Source organism: Cryptotermes secundus, unplaced genomic scaffold (assembly GCF_002891405.2).
Source record: "Cryptotermes secundus unplaced genomic scaffold, Csec_1.0 scaffold113, whole genome shotgun sequence".
Classification (NCBI taxonomy): Eukaryota; Metazoa; Arthropoda; class Insecta; order Blattodea; family Kalotermitidae; genus Cryptotermes; species Cryptotermes secundus.
In genome coordinates this window covers 200,292-225,609 of record NW_019722424.1, presented here as the reverse complement: position 1 = coordinate 225,609, position 25,318 = coordinate 200,292, and the positions used below count along the sequence as shown (strand labels likewise).

The following is a 25,318-nucleotide window of genomic DNA, read 5'->3' as shown; positions in this document are numbered from 1 at the left end:
AAACCATACACCTTCTGAAAAGTCAGATGCGTCTCCGCTTCTGCCATCTTCAGTTCTCTTTTCTTAAAGTAAGCTCTGTTGATCCAGTCATGAAAACTAGTAACCGAACCGGACCAATTAGCAGCGCCGTGTCTACATTTGTTCAGCTTCAAGCTTAGTTCTATCCCTAGTTACTGTTTCCCATTGAGCCTTTGATGAGACAAGCATTCACAGCATTTCAGTCGACTGACTTGGGTCTTGATTCCGTGGCTTTAGTCCGCAAGCGAACTATACCGACTGAGCGACCGCCGCGAAGTCAGTGTCAACTTTAGAGAATACAGGCTGTCGCGTGGTCAGCGCAACGAATCCCCACGGCCGTTAATTTCGGTTTTCTAGACCGGAACCGCTATTTCCTTGAAATAGCTCCTAAATTAACCTCACGAGGCTGAGTGGACCCCGTTCCACACCTACTACTATTCAGAAAATCTGGCAGCGCCGGTAATCGAACCCGGGACCTCTGGATCTGTGGCTAGGAACACTAGACCACAGAGGCGGTCATTTCAGTCGGTTATAAATTCAAGAAACCAGGTAGATCTGAAATGACGGCTTCTAAGCGAGAGCTTTAGCACAACTGTATTATGAATTGGAGATCCTTATTGCAGTGCTCATTTAATGACAATCATATCAAATCAACTTTAATGCCAGTCAGATCTGCTCGAACACATCTCACTAAAACACAGCGCATTGTTCCCGGTATGTAGTAAAATTTTATCGCCCATAACAAATCAATATTCATTGGGCGGACCGCACTGTGAACACCACTTGTTCTGATCGCCCCATTAACTAACATTGCTCTCGAATTCTCTCCCAATTTCCATTACACAATTCCTTGGATAGACCGTGATTCAATGGTACAAACAGTTTGAAAAGAAACAAAGACGAGACTTTAGTTGCGATATTGGTGTATTCATTTGACGATTTCTCCGCCAGATGCCACTATAAGGCTGAATGCACTCCATTTTATTCACTGGGTTATTGTTTTAGAATTTCGAAAGTAACTGGCATAAAGAGTAAAGCTTTCTTCCCAAGAGTGAGTAAACTGGAAATGCAGATGAAAAAGAGGCGTGGCCTAAGAAGTGCGAAGAAACGCACGCGGTAAATTTGGTACCGAACATAATGTAAATTAATCCTTCCAGCCGCACTATGGCCCTGGGGTCGACTCAGCCTCTAACAGAAATGAGTACCAGGAATATTCTTGGGGGTAAAGGGAGGTAAAGGCTGACAACCTCATCGCCATCTTTGAGCCGACTGTCTCGAAAATGTGGGAACCTCAACATCTCACAACCCTATGGGCCTCCACGGCCTGTTACAGGGATAGCTTTAGTGTTTGTCCAGTAGCTCTGTAAAAATATGTGAACGCTGTCCAAACTGGTAGCATGGTCTTAAGTCTCTTTATACTGCTGACGTCTCCGAGCATCCACCGCTTCTTAACTCTGACACAGTCGTGTTTCCGAACTTGTGCCGATTATATAATTACGTTTTTTTTTGTTTGAATTCATCGTGTGCTTTAAATTTCAAATCCTTCCGGATACTGTGATCCAATAAGATCCAATCCAATAAACCAATTACCAATCCGAAGCCCGTCTCTGGCCACTAATACACGTGACAATACTTTTCTAATGTGTAAAGGTAACAAACTAAAATGAAAGTTACAAAGCCCTACAGGATCCACGTGTTTGTATTATATCAACGGTTCATGAGGGTTATGACTACCTTGTTACAGCACAAATAGAAACAATGCGTTCACAGAGACGGGAAACAAAACGTCCTTAAACAAGGAGGCTGGACGGTGACTGCTGAGTGTGCTTAAGGTCGCGTGCAATTTGCGCAAATAATATACTTCCAGGGCCCCTTTTCTATAGAATGAGTTACTCAGTATTTAGCCATGTTTCCTAAAGGAAATGGCTGTTCAAAAAAAAAAAAAGGCTCAAGNGGGGGGGCTCAAGCTATGAAGCCTTTACAGAACAGTGATAATTACATGCATGGCCGTTTTAACAACACTCAACAAGACATCCCGCCTACACAAGCTTCATAAGAGAAACTTGTGAGGGGTTATTTAACTGAAATACTTCGGTTCACGTCACAAGAAACACAATATGAACAGCAAAATGTTAGAACCCTTTGACGGCTCAGAAATGAAGATTAACAGAGGGAGAACAGTATCTTACCTGCTTTGCTGGTGACACGCAAAGACTCCGTGATGGTAGTCGAGTGGTAGCCCTTCGACGAACTCAGACCTGCAACGAAAAAGCAGAATTTCATTGTCACAAAATTTTAATGGGTCTTAGAGAGAAAGGATGGGATGATATGGATTGGATTGGTCTGGCTCAGGATAGGGACCAGTGGAGGGCTCTTGTGAACACGGTAATGAAATTTCTGGGTCCATAAAATGCTGGGAAATTCTTGAGTAGCTGCAGATTTGGCGGCTCCTCAAGAAGGGCTCAGCTCCATAAGCAAGTAAGTAAATGTCACAGAATTTATGCTTGGATTCAGTAGGAGATGAAGATTCGCTTTGATGAGACAAAAGGGGCCCGTACACGTACGAGTCTGGCTCGCGAGTCCGGCTCGGCGAGCTTGACTCAGGAGCCGGGATCGGATTAATTTCACGGCACACGCATGAGCTGACTCCCAACTTTGCGACCCACACACGAACGAGTTTGGCTCATTGGAACCCGAGCCGAGTCGGACTCGTACGTGTATGCGCCCCTTAAGGCACTTGGGTGTGTGACATGATCAAATGTGTACGCGGGACTGGGAATTAAAACAGTTTAACGCTGCAAATATGAATTATTTCTGAAGAGAAATCTCTTTAAAATCATTATTTGAGAATCACATTGAGGAGCATAAGCAGGTCGGAGCCTGCAGAGCGCATGGGATATATGAGAAGCTGCTACAAAATTTTAGTTTTAAATCCAGAAGGAGACCATTTTGGGAGCTAACTGCAGCCTTGAACGCAATGCGACGAGTATTAAGATTATGGTCTTTTGTGATATGACGCCGCGTAGTTTGGGAAGTCAGTTACCGACGTTTCGGAAGAACATATAACCTCCATCTTCAGGGAACAATAATGTCACTTTTCTACCCTTAAATTGAAGCAGTATGTTTATTCGAGTAGTACATATCTACAAAACTATACGGCATCACAGCTGTAATCTAAATAAGATATCGGTATGAGACTGTGAAACGGATTCAACTGGCTCGAGATATGGTCCGCACACAGAGTTTTGGGAACCCAATGACGAAATTTTGGGGCTTCATAAACTGCTGAGAATTTATTGATCAGTGGAACGCCTGCTGGTCTCAAGAAGAACTCTTCCGGACGCTGGTTACCGCAGGCGCGCAATGTCTAATCATAACGAAGGAACCTGACACACACAGAGGTCTGAGATTTCCCAAAAACTTATCAGCGCCCAACAGCGATTAACCTGTAACAGCAATATTCATACAGTGTTACGATGGGCCATCTCGCCGCGCCATTTTTATCTCGGCGGCCATGTACAGTGCACGATGACGCGAGCAGAGGGTGAAGGGGATTTCCTCTATACGAATTATATGCCAATATATAACCACCCCTGTGACACTGAGAATGAATTTACAGCATGGATCCCTGTAATAACAGCTACTCTCTCCTGTTCTCTTTCTGTACTGCCTTCTCACTTATCGTAGAGTTTCTGTATGATTACATCTAGTTGGCACTTCCTGAATTTACGGACAGAAAAATAATAATAAAAAAAGAGGCCATACATAAAAATACAAATATCCACTCACAGTATGAAACAATTATAAATTACCCTCAATATACAGTTTTATTTGAAAAATATGTAAAAATGGATGGAATTTTGTACAATACAATGGGAACACATTAAATCAAGGATGCATAATAGAATATTTATGGGCGCTGGCCCTTTTGTATCGGTAAGGCACCTGAACCCCTTCTGCCATGTTTCGGTCCATTTATTTGCCTTCACTTCTACTTGTACTTAATATGCCAAACTGATACCCGAGTATTCATGGCAATATCCGCGCAGTTAACGTTTCACAATTTTCGTGAATATTATATACCTTTATTTTACAAAATTTATTCAGTTTCTTTTTACTTCAAATTAATTGTTACTGATACAGGGGTTGGAAGGAATACAAAAAAATACAACTTTAACTAGACCCATTAAATTCTATTTTATTCTTTTCTTTTCCCGTCTGTTTTTAAAAATATAACAATTAAAATATAAAACGCGTTAACTCTGACCCTTGATCTGTATGAGTATGGAACTTGGCCAGTTACATTATGGGATGAACAAATTGTGAATATTTAAAATCTGGATGTTTATAAAAATATCTGAATCTACGAGGGAGAAAATAAGAGAAAGCCGGAGAAAATGCACTCTGAGGAGGGCCATAACTTTTATTCTCCACCATATATTATTAGGATTATGCAAGAAAAGGCGAATAAAATGGGCGAGGCATGTAGCACGCATGGGAGAAATAGAAATGCGTGCAACATTCTGGTACTGAAACGTGAAGGGGAGAGGCCAACTGGAACGGGTAGCCGTAGATTGGGGGACAATATAAAAATGTAAGATCTGATGTTTTCACGGTGGTGACTATGAAGAAAGCAGTTTTCTGGGATGTGGTACCGCGTAGATGTGGTGTTAACCGACGTTTCGGAGGAACGTATCGCCTCCATCTTCAGGGTAGAAGGAAAAATAAGAAATCCGCAAGCGAAGAGACCGTGAGAACCGGTACAAGGAGACTGGTCAGTTTTATCATTTATTGTTTTATTAAATAATAACAAAAATAAATTCTGTAGGACTCGAAGTCGATGTGACGGGAAAGTATGCCTTATGAGTTCCGCTTGGAACTCCTTGGTTCTTTCTAGTTTCCTTACAGCGTCTAAATCCGAGTAAGCTGGCTCAATCGGCAATGCTCCTGACTTTTTTCTTCGGGAAGTGCCTCGTTCTAACCTATGCCGGGACACATACCGTTCTTCGATTTTCGTGGTTTTCCTCAGTACTTCCTGGCAAATGCTGTAAGAGGCCACGAGTGCATCACTCTACATCCTTTCCAGTTGATCACGTAACCACTGAACTCCATATAAATCTGAGATACTTCACGAACAAATGGCGCCTGAATACCTCATGCCGAACACTACAGTATGGAGAGGCAATGACTCTGGATGGAAGCGGTCGTTGCCTGTTCCAAGGCAGGCCTACGGGAAGCGACGGCAGTCGGTTTTCATGCCTCCCGACCTACCATTGTTCTCGCAAGTTCAGAGCCATTATCGGCCGCTCGCACTACATGGTTGCTACACACAGTGAAGATGTGGACCTTGCTAGCAGAGTTAATGTTACCATAGCAACGGTCGGCGGAGGGGGCGGGGGTCCTTATCCACGTGGAGACAGGGAGCCGCTCGTTAGGACTTATCAAACTGGCTGTCGCGATACCAACATCCCACCCGCCTCCACAAGACATTCACACATTAACTATTGTGCGGCCATATTGGAATCCATCACATACTGTGATGTGCCCTCCCTCCCCCCGTTCCCCCAGCATCTCGGTGGAGGAGGAGCACAGAAATACGGACGACATATTTCTGAGAGGGGAATGTGTGCGCACATGGGACTTCGTTTGTTTTACGCGTTCGGTTCACACTTCATGGTCGCCATGGTAATGGCAAAACTGTACTCGCTCTACAGCAGTATGGGGAAATAGATTGTTGTTATTATTATTATTATTATTATTATGGGGGGATGCGGTAGCGTAGTTGGTTGAGGAGCTATGCTACCAGCTGGAAGGTCGCTGGTTCGATTCCCGATGAGGTCATTGGGTTTTTCAATTGACCTAATCCTTCCAGGAGTAGACTCAGCCTCTAACAGAAATGAGTACCATGAATTTTCCTGGGGGTAAGGGACGGCCGGCGCGTAAGGCTGACAACCTCACCGCCATCTGTGAGCCAACTGTCTAGAGAAAACGTGGAAGCCTCGACGTCTCACAACCTTATGGGCCTCCACGTCCTGCTACATGGATACATTTATTATTATTATTATTATTATTATTATTATTCGCTCTGAAATTGAAGTTTTCTGCAGAACAATTATAACCACATGGTTTCAAGACATAAAGGAGTCCACCACAGGTAAATCTGCTGTCAGCACATAAATGAACTGTCAGTCTCTTAGTCCAAGTACGAATTGGGGGTTTCTTCCAGTTATTTTGCAAAAGGAAATGTCCAACAAGGCCCTTCTAGTGTCGTGGTTAGCCCTGAGGTTTCTAAGTACACGTATTTGTGCAGAATGCGGCGAAGGAACGACTAAATCTCGACGCGCCGATCTGCACCTGACTTCAAACGAAATTCAACATGTCTCAGACTTGAGGTTATCGCGGTATAGATGAAGTTGTCCCTGTGCTCAACTAATTAAGCACTATGCCATGAGGCGTATGAGGGGAGTGGATGCAGAGATACAAATTTTCTTGAACTCGGCACTAGCTGGAGGTGTCTCAGGCAGACGCCATATAATATGGTACATATTTACCGCAATTTCGGAGAGAACTTTTGCCTCCATCTTCATGGTTGTTGTGCTATTTCTAATAGACCCAGAGACATCCTGCATCCTGATGCTGGAGGCAGCATCGACTTAGAGTCCCTGGCAACAAATTACGTACCAGACAAAGACGAAGCAGTCAGATGTCCGTGGCTCGAGTTCTTATCTGCGCGGCTCTGAGAGTGCGGCTCTAAACCTGAAACAAAGAAGTGCGCCATGTCAGTCACTGCCGTGGCCATTCATAGCAAAACATAGTCGTACTCGGGCTTAAGCACTTCTCTCTCCGAAAATGACTCGTAAGTCGAAGGAACTCAAAGTCAGGGTTACTTTACTCTTGGCGGTTTATCTCCAATCAGTTCGTCGTGGCGCCAAGCTCCTTGAGGATCACGACCAGAGTTTTCTCTTTGCAACTGAACCCTTAAGGTCATAGTCCTTATGTAACATCCTTTCTGACAAGAGGATGGGTTTGTCTCTTATGAATAGGCTTCGGAGGACCCTGTAACTTCTAAAGGGTGCGGCCCTCGGGTGGGGCATAAGGGAGCCAATCTGTTAAGGTGGGCCAGTCTCTTTTATGTTCCTAGAGCTCAAGACTAAGATCAGTTTTTCAATATTTCTGAATACAGTACGCTACAAATATGCTGATCTTATAAACTTAATAAGGGACGTAAGAAACATAGTGTTAAAACATTTCAACTGTTAAAGATAAAAAATAAAATAATGATTGTCTTACCATGGATCGTTAAGATTTTAGCTGTCAGAGTATTACAACATAGCGCACGTGTAAATCCGAAATTCGAGTTTCGAATGGAAAGTCTGACATTTCTGAGCTTAAGCATGTTGGGTGTTAATTTAATGAGAAATTCTAAGTCGGGAACTTTTAGGTTGAGGTACGACTGTGACTTATATTGTAATGAGTTAGTTAGTTAGTTATTAGAGAGGGTGGGTTTCCCCATGCACTTAGACCTGTAGTGGTCCATTGTGCTTCCCTCTATGATTTCTACCAGCCTCTATATCCTACCGGTATTGGTGCTTACCATCAGTCCCGCCCAGCCAGCGAGACCGGCTCTACTGGCTGAGAGGTATCTATAATGCTCCCCCCAATCTACCGGAGGTATTAGTGACTGCTGTTGGGCGGGAAACGTCCGCAATTTTGGCTCAGTGACCTCCTTTGGAGGTATGAGGTTCTTTTACGTGCCGTAAAGCTACGACACGGGACCCACGGCTTAAAGTCCCTCCCGGAGGACTTGTTCCCTGAATTTTTCCGCCCTTAAAAATTCGACGACCTCCGCCGGGTATTTGAACCCGCGTACTACGAGTCATGAGGTGGGAACGTTACCTCTAGACTACGGAGGCCGCATATTATAATGAGTTAATTCATTATGTACATTATATTTAGGAATTTTACTGAATTTTATTTACTGTAAGTTTTATACATTTAATTTGGTCATAGTATTAGTTACGACCCAGTGTGCGTCATTTTCCAATGGGAGAATGTTTCGGTAAAGCCTGCATATTCACTGGTAAAGAGATAAACCTATACGTATTTAATCCATTGCGTGGTACGAACTATATAGCCTGACTTACTCGGGAAACACTGACTGACAATCCGGTGCTTAACGAGGCTCTTCACCTACCGTCTCTTTGGAAACCCAGGCTACCGTTTAAAACTATGTCAGTTGCCATGAATACAGACATGGCTAACGGAAATCTACTTAATATAGTACGTAGGCTGTGCGTGCGTGCTACTTGCCCCTCCATCCCATATTCCGTAATTTCATCATCCTAACAAAGCCGGCCGAGAAGTAAAAATTAACTTACATTCAATGTACTTTTCTCTTGCCTCCTGGCTCTCTTAGGTCCAAATATTCACCTCAGCGCTCAGTTCTCAAATATGCGCAATCTATATTCTTCCCCTAATGTGAGACAACAAGTTTCACGCCCACACTAAAGAGAGGTAAACAGTTTAGTAAGACTGGCTGGGTCGTTAGGGTACTTCACTGATGATGTGTCACCTGCTGGAAGTACTGCATAGTTTTGGCCGAAAGATAGGGGGTTGCCTTGAGTGGGATTTTCATACTGTTCCCCACATTTCCAGGCGACTACTGAGACAGTGCATTACAAGAGACACGGATGTCTTTAAACTTAACACTCATAACAGCCCAACTATTTCTCATTCAACACTAATATTCCTTCCACATGATTAGTTTTTCAGTAATCCAGCACGACTTACAGAGGCGACAGCTGCAAAGGCTGATGAGAAATAACTGCGATGCTTCATTCACTCACTCATGGAGCTGAGCCCTTCTTGAGAAACCGCCAATTTTGCAGCTACTCAAGAATTCCCCAGCATTTTATGGAACCCGAAGGTTCATTGCCTTCTTCACAAGAGCCCTCCACTTGTCCCTATCCAGAGCCAGATCAATCCAATCCATACAATCCCATCCTATCTCTCTCAGATCCATTGTAATATTGTTCACCCACCTACACCTTGGTCATCCCAATGGTCTTTTTCCTTCTGGCTTTCCCACCAATATCAAACATGCATTCTTCTTCTCCCCATAAACTATGATGGTTACGTGAAAATATTCACACCTTGGACAGCAAAGTAAAACTAACCAAGAATTTTAGTAAAACTGGATTGGGTACTCGATCTAGAGACCTTTCCACTGAAGAGACATTAACTGCGACCCGCCTAAACAACAGCATCAGGGACTGGAGCAGTGTACTTCACAGAGAAAATATACTTAATTCAGCAAACGAGAGTAAGAAACGCAAAAGGGAAAAGAGATAACGGGAATATAAATCAAATTCCAACAAAAGAGAAAATCCTCATTTCCCGTCTCGCAAACGCATCACTTTCCTCCTGCAAGCCTTATCACTTCCCTGAATATTGTCGGCAGCTCGCTAGGCGCCGCAACGGTCGCAGGTTACAGCGAGCCCAGACATTCTTTAGCCGTGTACTGACAAATGCAGGCTATCAGAACCACCGTACTCATATATTTGAAAAGGAGATGCATTTTGAAGAAACCTAAACGAGCACCCAACGCTTACAGGTCACTAACAACTACATGTGGGTTTCCACAAGCTATAGCCATGCATTTAGTGCAAGAGATGTGTCCTACTAATGGTTATCAAAATAGAAATAAACAGCGATATTAGCCCCAAACATTAATAGACTGGCCATTCTAATGGAGACAGTTTGTGTTTTCTGAAAGACAAGAATGGGTTGTTTATATTTCATTTAGCTAAGCTCCGTATGATAAACTCAGACCAAAACTTCTGGCTTTAATCAGACTGAGAAACACCTCAGTTTTTAAAAAGTATAGAGTGAATTTAAGGGACATAATAAACGGCTACAAAACTTTTTGTACCTTGACTACAAGACAGCAATCCGAAAACTGAACTCCTTACGTACTACACGTACCACTTGCTGCATAATGAGGAGCGTCATAACTTGTACTCTTCTCCAATTATAATTAAAATGATCAAGTCAAAGAGGATGAGGTGGGAAAGGCATGTAGCACGAATGGGGGAGAAGAGGAATTCATATAGGATATTGGTGGGAAAGCCAGAAGGAATGAAACCACTGGGAAAACCAAGGCGTAGGTGGGTGGACAATATTAAAATGGATCTGAGAGAGATAGGATGAGATGATATGGATTGGATTAATCTGGCTCAGGATAGGAACTAGTGGAGGGCTCTTGTGAACACGGTACTGAACCTTCGAGTTCCATAAAATGCTGGGAAATTCTTGAGTAGCTACAGATTTGTCTTCTTCTCCTCAAGAAGGACTCAGCTCCATAAGTAAGTATCACTTGCTTTAACGTACAAAGATCCTGAATTTCTCCCGCAAAGCGTGTTTCGTTTTGTTCTCGCAGTCGACAGTAGGCCTAATTGTTGTCCTGAACGATAAATATAAAATTATAATTTATTTGAGATGCGGCAAATTTTCTGGGAGATAAGAACCGAATTCTTATAACTGGAAATAATGCGTTACTTCTGAACTAAATCTAATCATTATCAGAAAAACAGAGTGAGACGGACAGAGATAAGAAAAGGTGTGCAAGAGGACGGTCAGACGGGAAGATGGACGGACATAAGTACAAACAGACAAGACAAGCATGCACGCAGACAGCTAGACGGACCGACGGACGGTCGGATAGACAGACAGATAAGAAACTTAGATGACTACATAACAATGCAACTGACATAGACCACCAAAAGATTTTGAATTGTCAGCGTTTTAACATTCTCGTATGTCAGTATACAGTACAATAATTTAATGAAATTTACTTCTCCGTCTGTGTACCGGGAAGTGATTTTACAAGTTTCTGAGATTTGTGTATAATACTCAGAATTATTGTTTTTTTTGGGGGGGGACTTTGCCCATCGTCATGTATTCTAGAAACTATAAAACACTAACTTGTAGAATACAGGACGACGGACAAAGTTCAAAATCTCAGTAATTCTGAGTGTTTTCTAGTTTCTAGATTACTGGATGATGGACAAAGTAAAACAACAAGTAATTCTATTTTCTAGTGTCTAGAATACCGAACGATGGACAAAGTCCAAAAACCCAGTAATTCTGTTTTCTAGTTTCTAGAATATCAGATGATGGACAAAGTCCAGAAATCCAGTAATTCTGTTTTCTAGTTTCTAGAATACCGGACGGTGGACAAAGTCCAAAATTCCAGTAATTCTGAGCACTGATTTTATACTTTATGAGTGTGCCTGATGTGTACCGTTTAGACTACACACTGTATAGAAGAGTCGGAGAAATTGCCGCTGTAGCACGGCGAAACGCATTTCCATACTTGTAAACTTACGTACAATTCAACACGATATTCGTTCACTAACAGTTACGGTTGATTGGCTAGCAGAGTTGCTTTGTGTGCAGGAAGTTATGAGTTTGGAATTCAGTCATGATACCGGCTGTCATGACCGAAAGCTGTCGTGTTTTTTCTTAGTTCTTGCAGTCAAATGTTGGGATTCGTATCCCAGTATTCTGTCCACAAGCTATATAACTACATCTTTCCATACATTTTCCCTTTGCACTACAGCCCCAGTGGGCCTAGTCCTACCTCCATGAACTTCTCCGTTCACTTCGGTTTTTCTAGATCTTACACATTCGGTAGGACTCCCTGGGCGGGTGATCAGCTCGTCGCAAAGCCTCTACCTGTACACAAACACAGAAAAACGCACACAAACATCCATGCCCTGAGTGGGATTCGAATCCACGATCCCGGCTTCCGAGCGAGCGAAGACAGTACATGCCTTAGACCGCTCGGCTACCGTGACCGGCCTCTTTCCATACTATTACATCACATTCAAGTGAAATCATCTTACAGCTGGAAGAATTAACTGTTTTAACTTAGCTTGTTGCTAACAGGAAAGAGAAGCTGCACAGCCCTTTTAATAGAATCTGTTTAACCTCTTTATCTCCCGAACATAATTATATTATATAATGGCTTCCTTTCTTTGTACTGTACAATATGAAATGACATTTTGCAGAACCACTTCATAGTACCAAGACATATATTCGCGAAATCATAAAACAATTTCCTTGTGATGTGGGGTATGTAGAGAAATAAATAAGAATAAGCATGCAGAGCACAGACTCCAAAGATCGCAATACCGCAGTGTTCATACTGCTGACCACAGAAGTGCCGTTTGTTTCTCTAAAACGGACAGTCATTTTCTGTAATATTCATTGAACTGATTCAGCGGACGGACAGACACTTAAATAATTAAACATTTCCATGCTACCTTAATTAAGGAAATATTCGTTTGTTGATATTTCATGTTGACCGCTTCTGTGGTCTACTGGTCCAGAGGTTCCGGGTTCGGTTACCGGCGCTACCAGATGTTTTAAGAAGTAGTGAGTCACAGCCTCGTGAGGATAACTGACGAGCTATTTCAAGAAAATAGCGGCTCCGGTCTAGAAAACGGAGATTAACGACCTTGGGGATCCGTTGCGCTGACCACGTGACACCTTCTATCCGCAAAATTTGGCATTAACTTCGCCGACAAGCGCCGGTCGCTCGGTCGGTATAGTTCGCTTACGGACTACAGGCCACCGAGTGTGTTTTTGTTGATATTTCATACTTGTATGGTAATGCATACTTTCAGTTGGTGATAATCAGTCAGTTTCTTAGCTTTAAGCGTTAAGAGAAATGGGAAGACACGTTTGTTTTGCTGAATTTAGTGAACAAATAAGTGCAGGCCAGAAAGCCTGTGATCCTGACGAGACAGATCGTGCGTGTCGTAGAAGGTGTTAATAGATTTCCGATGGTTCGATAGTTTGGGGAAATTAAAAAATATAGAAAAATGTATAGACTGTATCCTGCTGTGTATATAATATTTAATTGTTTATATTGTGACGGACGTGGAACTACATAAACATCAACGTGGGGCAACACTGAAACCTACATTTCTAAAACACCCAAGTTTCTCTAGGATAACAGTGAGAAGTGGAAGGAATAACAGCCAGACTTTATACCACACAACAGCACATATGATCTACATGGCAACAAGCGAGAAATAACATAAACCGCCCCTTTTCAGCATACACACGTCAGTTGAAGACTGAACGTGACCGCGCACAGCACCTAAACTGTGTTTGAAATACAACATACAATTAATTTTTATTCCATTTGTGTTGTCACGTGTTGGGTATGTCACGCGACAAATAACTTCACGTGGGTCTCGGATTTAGCGAATCTTTATTGGACACTCACACTTACACACCTTACAATTATTAACGCTTGCAGTATCACTTGACTTCTGGCCCAGTACTCCAATGCGACGTCTCAACTATCCTTGGCTGTGACTGGATCTCAGCTGTCTCTGGCGGCGGCTATCCCAAGATTGTCTCATTTTCGTCTGTGTTGTCTCTGGCTCTGCTTATGTAGGCATTATGCGGACTGGCTACCGCACACCATTCCTCAGTGTTTCGTTTCTACTGTCCGCTGTTACGTAACGGGAGCAACGAACTCTCTGTAGTTCATTTCTGGGGAAAGGCGTTCGTTGCTTCTGCACTGTCTACACAACGGCTCCCTGTTCTTGGCGTTACCATGGAAGTGCCTATTCCAAACTCACGTGTTCGGCAATCCGTTGCCTCGGGAACGCTCCTTCTCAACGGTCTGTTTGTATTCGATTTGTTGCCGTTGGAACTCAACAATCTCTATTGTAGTCGTTGCGCGGCGATTGACGTAAGGTAATGCGTCACAGTATTTTTAATATTTTATTTTGAAATTCTCATTTTATCTTTGTCTTTAGGTTTTTAGTCATTTCATAATATGAACTGTATACTGTAGATATATACCTAATAAATAAATATATATTCGCAGCCATCAGTTGCAAGAATATGGATCCGTATTATAACGAATTTTAATCTAAAAAAACTAAACGCCGTGGCCTGTAGTCCGCAAGTGAACTATACCGATCGAGTGACTGCCGCTTGTCGGCGAAGTTACTGCTAACTTTAGCGGATAGAGGGTATCGCGTGGTCAGCGCAACGGATCCCCACGGCCATGAATCTTGGTTTTATAGACCGGAGCCGCTATTTCCTTGAAATAGCTGCTCAATTATCCTCACGAGGCTGAGTGGACACCGATCCAGACACATTACTTCTCAGAAAAATATGGTAGCGCCGGGAATCGAACCCGGACCTCTGGATCAGTAGGAAGGAACTTTGACCACTAGACCACAGAGGCGGTCAACAAATTTTAATCACTTGAGTTAAGTTCATGAGTGCCTGATGATGACCTCATTATATGGTCGAAACATGTAAACTGTTACGTTTTCATTAATCACATAATATATTTACCAACACCTATTGTCTTTACTGAAGATATTCCCATATTACTTGTTGTGTCGAGGGCCATAATGTACAGAAAACACCGCAAGTTCGAGTGATCCAGAGTCCGAAGAGTTGCCGCAGAGGGATACAGTTTCAACACTACTCTAGCAGAAAGTCAAAGAATAATTGGACGAGATTGTCTACATGCTTTATCTGACGGCGACTGCAAAGGCAATATCGCTGTTACAGCATCTTCAGCACGTAGCATTTCAATTTCATTGGCCCTATCCTACGTCGAGGGGAGACAAAGTTAGGAAGCAAATGGGAAGGTTTTGAAATTCCGAGTTCCGAGGCGGGGGGCCATATTACTGACTTGGCGTTTCCTTCGCCCGAACTGTGCGGGAAGTCACACTTTGCAACCACCCCCTCCCCCGCCACCAACTCCCGTGCGTAAAATCATTCCTAATGCAGAATACTGTGCTGCAGAAAATCATTTTATTATTATAAGTGAGACGTGAAGACGAATGTAAGAAACGCTTAGGGAGACCGAGATAGATCGGAGGATAATATTAAAATGGATCTTAAAATGTGAACTAGAAATAACTGGCTCTCGATAGGGTTGAGTGGTGGGAGCTTATAAACGTGGTAATGATTCTATGGATTCTGTAAATGACAGAGAATGTCTTGTCCTGCTGAGCGACTAACAGCTTCTCAAGAAAGGTTCCATTGTGTTGACTCAATTAATTAGTTTCTTACTTACTTATGCTTGCCTATATGTACCGTGCACTTTGCAAGAACCTATGAAGAAACCAACAGGCTTCAGCTGTCGTCACAGCGCGATTTTTAAAAGTGTCAAGATCTGACAGATGTGGGGGTCTATACGCTTATTCTTAATTCTTGCATAGTTTCGTCCTCCTTATCATCTTCTTCTTCGTCTGGTCTCATCCTGAACATATTTCAGTTTCTTCTTTTACTTCTCATTATTCCTTACATCCTTTTCTGCTATCAATTCTCTACATTTATCCCCTATTTCCTCCACCATTTCCACCTGAAGTGTTGCCCGTTCTTGCAGCAGGTTGGCAACACTGGACTACTTCACAGAATATACCTTATCACGGTTCTCGCAGTGGTGACTGTGTATAGTGTGGACTTGTGTGTTGCGAAACCGTGGAGTCTTATAGGTATGTCCTTCCGAAACGTCAGAATTAGTCTACAAGACCGAATGTTGTCACAACTCAGAAGACCAAAATCTGGATACTTTAACACAAACCCATTCCACTTTTTCCTAATGTGGATTGTTGATTTAATAACAATGTGCTACAAATAAAATCATGCTTCACTTATAATTTTCAGAAGGATTCTCGCGTACTGAATATCGACACACGTTGTAACCCACAGAACTTGAAACGGTGTAAGCTTTGGCCATGGTTGGATAGACGGACTGGTGAGCGAAAGTAAGAACAAATGTTTGCGTGAATAAATTGTGTCTTCAAGTTAAAATGTGGTTGAATAAATTAAATGGACGTGTTCAAAACTAATTAATTATTGAATAAATTGTTAAAAAAGAGGCCACCTCTGTGGTCTAGTGGTCAGAGTCCCTGCCTGATCCAGAGGTCCCAGGTTCGATTACCGGCGCTACCAGATTTTCTGAGAAGTAGTGGTCTGGAACGGGGTCCACTCAGCCTCGTGGCGATAACCAACGAGCTATTTCAAGGAAATAGTGGCTCCGGTCTAGAAAACCGAAATTAACGGCCGTGGGGATCCGTTGCACTGATCACGTCACACCCTCTATCCGCAAAAGTTGGTACTAACTTCGCCGACAAGCTGCGGTCGCTCGGTCGGTATAGTTCGCTTCCGGACTACAGGCCACGGAGTTTGTTTCTTTGGTTCTTAAAAGACAAAATTGAAAGTATAGGTATATAGACGAATTCCAGTAGCGGAAGAATAAATTATGGACTGAAGATTCTAAATAAGTAAATGACTTCTCATTTCACCGAGTTACACAAAATATTATGGGATAAATGTCACTTTAGCAGTGAATCAATTGCACCTTGAATCTCTTACTTGTCATGTCACCTCGACATTTACACTATGCCACACTGCAGCGACGAATTCTGCAGTATAAGGACAAGCATCCAAGAACATTTCTGAGCTTCACTCTGAATTGGGGGAAATGAATGTGGAAAGATAAGTCTGTCCTGCCACGGTGCAACCAGTCGTCCCTCTTAATTGTCAAGAGACATGTCGCTAATTTATCGACAATAATTATCTAGAAAGGAGCAGAAGAAAGAGACACCTCGCGACACAATCAACAAGAACAACTCTTATCGGCACACAACAATTTTTCTGTTTTTTAAAGAGGGAGAGACGGCCGCCGGAACTGGAATTGGAAAAATTACAATTCAAAAATGGAAGAATGAAAAAAGAAGGAAGTAGAAAAACACGGGAGTGCCAAAAGTTATAGCAAGACAGAAAAACCGTAGGAAACAAATAAACCGTGGCAAGCGCAAAATATATAAACAAGGTAAACAGATAACATTCTACACCGTGGCACTGCTCCGGCAGAACACGATACATCTCCACGCCAAACTTAAAAACCTCAGCTGTAATTGTTCGTAAAACCGGCGAACCTGGCACAGTTTAACGACAAAGTTCAGCACTAACAAATCAAATTTACTGCCTATGTGTGATTGCAGCAAAAGCAGACTCAATTCAGAGAATGCTGGCTACAAATCTGCCACGGATGCTTCGTTCCTGTCTTCCTGTTTCGTAAATAAACACCACAAATGTAAATAGGGTATACCTAAATATATAATTTTACCCATGTTTTATATGGGTGTAAACATTTGTTTCTGAACTTACTGCACTACCGCTTTCAAGGCGTCCTCAGCTTCGATGCTGTGTCTGCAATTCTCCATACTTCATTGCCTTTAATGACTATTTACGCGAGGTACAAATTGCCAGCATAGCTAAGCTACCATAGCGATTAGGCTACGGGCTGGGGGACTGAGAAGTCGGTCCCGGTTAGACAACAGATTTTTCTCTTCTCCACAGCATCCAAAACGGCACTGGGATCCAACCAGCCTTCTACACAATGAGCACTAGGGGCTGCTTCCCCGGGGGTAAAGTGGCAGGGACGTGAAGCTGACTATTTAGTTCCATCTAGTGCCGAGGTTAAGATCTCCAGTCTCCCATACGTCTTCATAGCGCGGTGCTTAATTAATTCAGCTCAGGTTTAACTGAATATTGTTGAGTCTAAGGAGGTCTATATTTTGTGTTACGTCCGGTTAAAGATAGGGACCATTGGTGGGCTGCTGTTAACACGATAACGAACCTTCATATTCCATAAAATGCTGGGAAACCCTTGAGCAGCTGAGGGACTGGTCGTTTCTCAAGAAGGATACAGCTCATTGGAGTCAGTTATTTAGTTAATTAGGCCCATTGATTCTTAAGAAACTACGATCTCTTATACATTTAATGTAAGTCTTGTTGTGTTCGGACCATATGAATCACACATAATTTCCCTACCAATTCCACTGTTAATGAAGACTCGTTGAGAGTTCCAGAGTTTTATCCTGTGGACGTACAGACGTGACTCCATGCCACGATCATGCCTTAGAAAGGGCCCATACAAGAAAAGCAATTAAGCGTAAATGGCTACTAGAGCTATACAGGAAACACTGATTATTGGGTTCTAGTGTTATTAACCTCTTTTATGTTACCCGCTAAATATCTCGCTTAGACACAGGGGATCTTAGAGTCTGGATTTGAGAAGATCAGTAGTGAAATGTGTAGTTAGTTAGTTGATTATTTAGAGCGTGGGTTTCCCCATGCACCGCGACCAGTTTGATCTATTGTGCTTACCTCTATGATATTTTACCAGTCTCTTTACCCTACCGATAAATGGTGCGTACCACCAGTCCAGCCGAGCAAGCGAGTTCGGCCACTTGCTTAGCGGTGTCTATAATGCTTCCCCCATCTATCAGAGGCCTTAGAGACTATTGTTGGGCGGGAAACGTCCTGGAATTTGGCTCAGTGATCCCCTTTGGGCATATGAGGTTCTTTTACGTGCCGTAAAGTTACGACACACAGCTTAAAGTCCCTCCCGGAGGACTTGTTCCCTGAATTTTTCCGCCCTTAAAAATTCTACGACCTCTGCCGGGTATTTGAACCCGCGTACCACGAGTCATGAGGTGGGAACGTTACCTCTAGACTACGGAGGCCGCTTAGTGAAATGTGTATCTCTGTAGTTAAAACCAATTCTCCACTGTTTATTTTCTACGGCAGAATTAATAGGTTGCAATCGAAACATAATCACAGAAAATGTTTCTTTAAACAAAATACTATTCGAAGAGTTTAAGAAGATAATAGAAGATTATGGCACAAAAACATTTTTTTTCTTATAAACAGTGACACATTTCGAAGAGAACGTTGTGCTTTGTGCTCCCTAAATAAAAGGTAGCAATACGGCATCTACAAATATTTACTGTGATCTTTCAGCTTCACTGGCACTTCTGTAATATTTCTGCGCGTGGGAAAGTGGAGCTGGTGTAATGGAGATGTTCCGCTTTCTGAGCACACTCGAGTAATGCCCATTTATTCCGATAGGAGGCAATCAAACATATTGTTCGGCGCGTGTACTGACTTGACTCGTGGGGGTGGCGATGAGTACTAGCTGCTTGGTGTTCGGCCAGTGCGCGTCCAATTGTATAGTGCACAAGTCCTTCATGAAACCAAGTGTACCAACAAAGCATTATTATTCAGTCACACAGACAATTAGATGGATGAAAGGACGGTTATACGTACAGATAGAAGGATAAGAGAGAGACAGAAATTCATGGATAAATGAATGGACGGAAGGACAGACTGACGGAGAGACGGACAGAGAGATATGTAAAGATGTGTATGTAGTTTGAAATAAACAAAACTATAATTTTGCCTGTGGTTCTGTATTGGTGTGAAACTTGGTCTCTGACATTAAGGGAGGAACATAGACTGACGGTGTTTGAGAACAGGGTGTTGAGGAGACTATTGGACCGAAGAGAGATGGAGTGACGGGAGGTTGGAGGAAACTGCATAATGAGGGGCTTCAAAACTTGTACTCTTCGCGAAAAATAATTAGAATGATCAAGTCAAGGAAGATCAGATGGGCAGGGCATGTAGCACGAATAGAGCGAGGAAGAATGTATATAGGATATTAGTGGGAAAGCTAATAGAAAAGAGACCACTAGGAAGACTAAGACGTAGGTAGGTGGATAATATTAAAATGGATCTTAGAGAGAGGATGGGATGCTATGGATTGGATTGATCTGGCTCAGTATAGGGACCAGTGGAAGGCTTTGTGAACACGGTAATGAACCCTCGGGTTCCATAAAATGCTGGGAAGTTCTTTAGTAGTTGCACAATTGGCGGCTTCTCAAGAAGGGCTCAGCTCCATGAAATTGGTTGGTTAGTTAGTTAGTTAGTTAGATCGACAGACAGATTTCTATGACGATTATGATGTTAACAGAAATAAGGGTAAAGTTGAGCCTGTGCTTAATTAATTAAGTACCGCGCCATGGAAACGTATGGGGGAGTGTAGGTATAGCTCCACCATTCTTGACCTCATCACTGGGTTGAGGTGAGTAGTCAGCTTCTGTCCACGACCGCTTTGCTCCCGACAAAAGATCCCCCAGTACCCACTGGATAGGAGGCTGGGTGGGTTTCAGAGGAACTGAACCCCGGCCGTTACGCCCGTAGCCCGTTGCTACACCAACTGAGCTATCCCGGCTCATGATGACGATAACAACAACAATAATCTTAAGCTGGAGTTGAGACCACTTTCTGCTTAAGTGGCGAATTTCCGACAGTTACCGCGACAAACCGGACCGCGCTGAATGTCACGTCACTCCGTAATGAAATCGACGTCCCTTCGCTTCCTGTCTTCTGGGTTCCACTGACTCAATTTTCCCTCCCCCGGGACACACTCGCCGTCTTTTCACTGCATTGATTAATAGTTAAAGTGTAGTGTTGGGCTCACCCGATACCACCCCCTGCAAACGCCTCCCATGCTGAGGGGAGATTTACTTGATCCGATAAAGGGAGATCTGGGGTAGGTTATACTACACACAGGGGTGCAACCCTACAACACAGAAGAGTGTAGCATTAAGGAGAACAGACAGAGTCAGAATCTATACTGTAGAACAGTAAGAGAGCTAATTGTCTGTCTTATTAACTCTTTGAGGCCTCTTGTGGGCGCAGTCCAGAAATCTATACTGTAGAACAGTAAGAAAGCTAAGTGTCTGTCTTATTAACTCTTTGAGGCCTCTGCTGGGCACAGTCCAGAAATCTATACTGTAAAACAGTAAGAGAGCTAAGTGTCTGTCTTATTAACTCTTTGAGGCCTCTGCTGGGCGCAGTCCAGAAATCTATACTGTAGAACAGTAAGAGAGCTAAGTGTCTGTCTTATTAACTCTTTGAGGCATCTGCTGGGCGCAGTCCAGAAATCTATACTGTAGAACAGTAAGTCTAAGTGTCTGTCTTATTAACTCTTTGAGACCTATGCTGGGAGCAGTCCAGAAATCTACGAATAAATCATACGGAACTCAGACAGTTGACGTATTAAATTATACACAACTTACTCCAGACACCTTGATAGCCGATTGAAACCCGAATTCCGTGATTCCTTTTTCCCACTACCTGTACCTAGCAATTTCACAAAAGTAATACAAATAATTCGCCATTCACACCTGTACAAACATTAACAGAATCAATCTCACCAACTGAACGTATCTGGTTCACCTAGAAGGAGGTGAAAGTTCTCTTTTGGCAAGTTTGACAAGATTTTACTGTGAACTAGGTATGCCCTCTTCTTCATCCATATACTCTTTTCTGATTACTAAGGGTACTGGAACGATGTAGCTGCTTATTTGTTATAATAATTGTATGACTAAATATTCACCTTGAGTGAATTCCTATCAATTACTACTATGGCGCCGCCACACAGTGATCGCTTGCTGCATCAAACAATTTCGAAACAATGACAAAGATATTTTTATGCATTATAAAAGTTACCGGTCTACACGCTACAATATTATTCGAACTTTCGAAACCCCTGTTGATCGAATACTGGAATTAATAGCAGGCTGCATATGCTAACCCGACCAAGTGGGAAGTACAGCTGGTGTTGCCAACGTATCAGTCACAAATTGCCCAGTGTAATCTCTTGATAGGTGTTTGTTGATCCCTTGTACCCGCTCACATTGACGATTGAGAGAAACAAGGATACATATCCCAAAGTGTGCTTGTGGGAGGGGCACCCGTGTGAATTCAGTCTCTCCTATTAATTTATAAGCAACAGACGGATTTTTATTAGAGTGGACATGAATGCCATGCTAACAGAAGACACTCCAGCTTCGCATTTTCTAATCCATGAATATTAATGATACAAATATGACGGCAGTACTGAGGTGTGTTCGAAATAAATGCAAACCTAACATACTGTTTCGAAATTTTACGTCGTAAAGAATATCCAGTAAAGAAAAATAACATTTGTCAGGGCATAATTTTGTATATATTTAATAAAAATATGGCGGTCGCGCGAAATCACTTATGTTTAGCTTCCAATCTTGTCACAAGTGAATTTTGAATCACCATGTAAAACGTTTTACGTTCAAATTTACAAAGTTGGAGACAAAGCAAATTTGTTACCTCATATCTAACAGCTCTGGGTGAGTGGATTTGTGCTACTAGAAATTGTACACAGGAATTGTGCAATTATTAACTGAAATGTCCTTGGTTCAAATCACTGCTGAATTACAGGCTATCTTGACTGAACCTGTCTGTGCCTTTCTTCATTCTCCGTACAGAAATGCTCAGTAGGCAATGATTCTACCCTTCCAAATCCTTCCTTCCTCATCATTAATACCATCTTACAGCCTCAATCTATGCTATATAACAGTGAAATCGTTAAATAACCAACGATGTAATATTGTGATTACTTCATACCGAAACGTCCTTGACGAAACTACAGAGCCAACGTAAAGAAAGAACATTAATAACATAATTTTTAGTTCCTTTATCTTTTGTACCCTGATTCGCTTTCTACTTCATGTAGCATTTTCTTTAGCCATTGGGGCATATCTGAGGAATTTCATTTCATTTTTCTTACCATATGACGCTGAGGAGTAGGGGAACACAATATAATTACAGTTAAACTGATGGGCTAATTATCTTGCTCAGAGATCAGTAAACATATTTCTAACAGTAAAAAATGTTTCCCTCTACACACTTACAAACGTAATAAGTTTTAATAATTAATTTCAGATTATTTCTAAATGATTATAATAATTCCTGTCTACAGAGTGTTACACTTGGTTGATATTCTAATTACGTACGCAACAGATAAAAAAATAGTTGCATAAAAACAGTTTTAGCGAAATGTCTTGCTATAAATGATAACCCCCCCCCCCCGATCTTCCTCACTTTAATTAATGAAAACCATTTTCATTTCTAGAAGACACTCTACAAAACAATAAAAAAATCTCGGTAAGCCCATGCCCCAGCTAATGACCACCGAGAGGCCGCCCTCTTTTTTCCATCATTTCTCTTTCTCTACTCCAGAGTTTCAGTTTCCCTCGTCTGTTCGTTTTGATTCACCCCCTGCTAGAAAGTTTTCTTTCCCAGGCGGTGCGAAGTGATTACAGCGGCGGGGGTGGAAGGAGGTGCATGGGGGTTGGAAGACGAATCGCACAACGCCTTGCTTTATTACCGCCTCCCAGTCTCACTTCTTTCCCTCCCGCGGCAGAACTTCCGGGTTGTTGCCATGGAAACGGACTGGGATGTGGTCTCATTGTGCCCGGACTCAGCAGCTAGAAGAAAAGGAATGCTTCTACCGAGAATTCCACGGTCTAGCTCCGAGTGGCTGTTCAACCGTCGGGTTCGGCTATGTGGCTGGTCGGTTTGCTGGATTGTATGCAAGTTGCTTTGTAATTGGTTACTTGGTTAGTTTCTCTTTGGCACCTTATTTTTAAATTATTCTAATTTATAAACTCCAAAATTGACCTAATCCTTCCGGCCGCAATATGGCCCTGGGGTCGACTCAGCCTCTAACAGAAATGAGTACCAGGAATTAATTAAATAATTTTCATGGGGAGTAAAGCGTGGCCGGCGCCTTACCGCCATCTTTGAGCCGATTGGCTAGAAAATGTGGGACCCTCAACGTCTCACAACCCTATGGGCCTTCACGGCCTGGTACAGGGATAGCTTTACTTTTTTTTTACTAAGGTAAAAGACTTCCTTGGGAGGTTGATATTCACTCAGGCAGTTAACCTCTCACTTCTCTGAAACTCAAACTTCATAACCGTCTTCACAACGTCCCGCTTATGGCACTGCAGTCAGCCAGTTCAATATATAATTCCTCGCACATTATTTCTGTAAGATCCATTTTAATATTATACTCTCATCTATGGCTATGTTTATCAATTCTTCCCTTCAGGTTTTTCCAACAATTTTGTAAGCACCCATACATACGACAACCGCCATGCCTTTTAAAAATCTCTCCGTTTCATTCTCCTTAATTCAGTCATCATATCATCCTGAAGTGTGTCTGAAGGAGATCACTACCGATGACGAGGTTCTCACCTCAGGGCCTAATGACCAACGTGTTCCGAACGAAGGTAATTTGGCTATATTTGGATACATTGCATTTGAGTTTCTAGAGGCGGTGGCTATTAAGGGTATTTTATTTTGGGCTGTGACGCAATGTAGTACGAGATGTTACGCAGGAATTTATTGCCTCCACTTTCAGGATCGAAGAGTATATCATACACAGAGCAAGCAACAAGAAAACCGCAAACAGAGAACTCTCGTATTTCCAATAAAACACATATTAAGGTGTAGTGTACAGCAAACCTGCTTACCGCTTGAAAAGTTGCGGGTCAAACCTCAACCCCCAGATAGGTTATATTAACCGATTTTCCCCAGTCCTCTGGGTCAAATTCATGTCAAGTATCTTAAGTATACCACGACCGCTTCCTTCAATATCTTTCTTCATCCTTCATTCAAATAATCGCCACCATTCGATTCTCCATAACCCATGCAGTTGAAATAATACCATTAAATGAGCTTACATCCAATCGGAATACAAACGAAAATAAAATGCAATCTCAACTTGCAATAATCAGTTTAATAAAGTGTGTAATGCAATATTCACATGCCTATATGTTACGAGCATCGTTTCACCCCCCCTTCCCCACTTTCCGAGGCCGGTAGGGGTCAGTTGCCATGGATATTGTTCTAATTGATCCCCGAGATTGATGGTTCGATCTGGTGGCCTTCTTCCCCTCATATTAATTGCCAGCACCGGAGCTCTGTTGCAGCCATTTCGTCGTCATGTTATTGATACGGCGAGGGAATCAGACAAGAGTTTCCTGAAAAACACAGCGGTGAAAAGGGAGACAAACTGTTCGACGTTTTGTGACGTTCTTTTGATTTGTTTTGCAAAACTGGAAGCGGAAACACAATGAGGATTATTTTCAATTATTTAAAAAATCATTTAGAAACATAATGATTATAATTTAACTGAGCTTTTCTCAATCTCGGGACGACTTCCTGCCCTCAACCCATGTACTGCACTACTTTCCGCACGCTAAACTTGTGCTGTAAAGAATTGTCTGACGTCATTCTTCAACATTCTTCCTTTTTCGTTTCTCCTTAGCAACTACACTATTTATGCTCAACATTAATACATATTTTCGCAGTCTCCTACCAAGTATCAAATTATGATTAATTCAATTTTTATGGGCACTTGGTGACGTAGTTTGTTGAGGCAGTAAGCTAGAAACCGGAAGATCACGGGTTCGAGTCCCAATAAAGTGGAATTTTTCAATTGACCTAATATTTCCAGCCGCACTATGGCCCTGGGTTAGACTCAGCCTCTAACAGAAGTGAGTAGCAGGAA

General features: G+C 42.4%; 1 protein-coding gene across 1 annotated transcript in view; it reads right to left on the bottom strand.

Moving 5' to 3' along the window:
• Positions 1 to 2,207: 2,207 nt before the first annotated feature.
• The window catches only part of LOC117282069, a gene marked incomplete at its 3' end in the record, with an annotated part of 60,311 nt that continues 37,200 nt past the window's right edge, over positions 2,208 to 25,318 (bottom strand). Inside the window, exons 3-4 of the mRNA XM_033750258.1 lie at positions 6,700 to 6,774; positions 2,208 to 2,276 (exon numbers count right to left, since the gene is read on the bottom strand). Of these exons, the coding sequence (XP_033606149.1) occupies positions 2,208 to 2,276; positions 6,700 to 6,774 (144 nt within the window). The remainder of the gene's footprint in view (positions 2,277 to 6,699; positions 6,775 to 25,318) is intronic.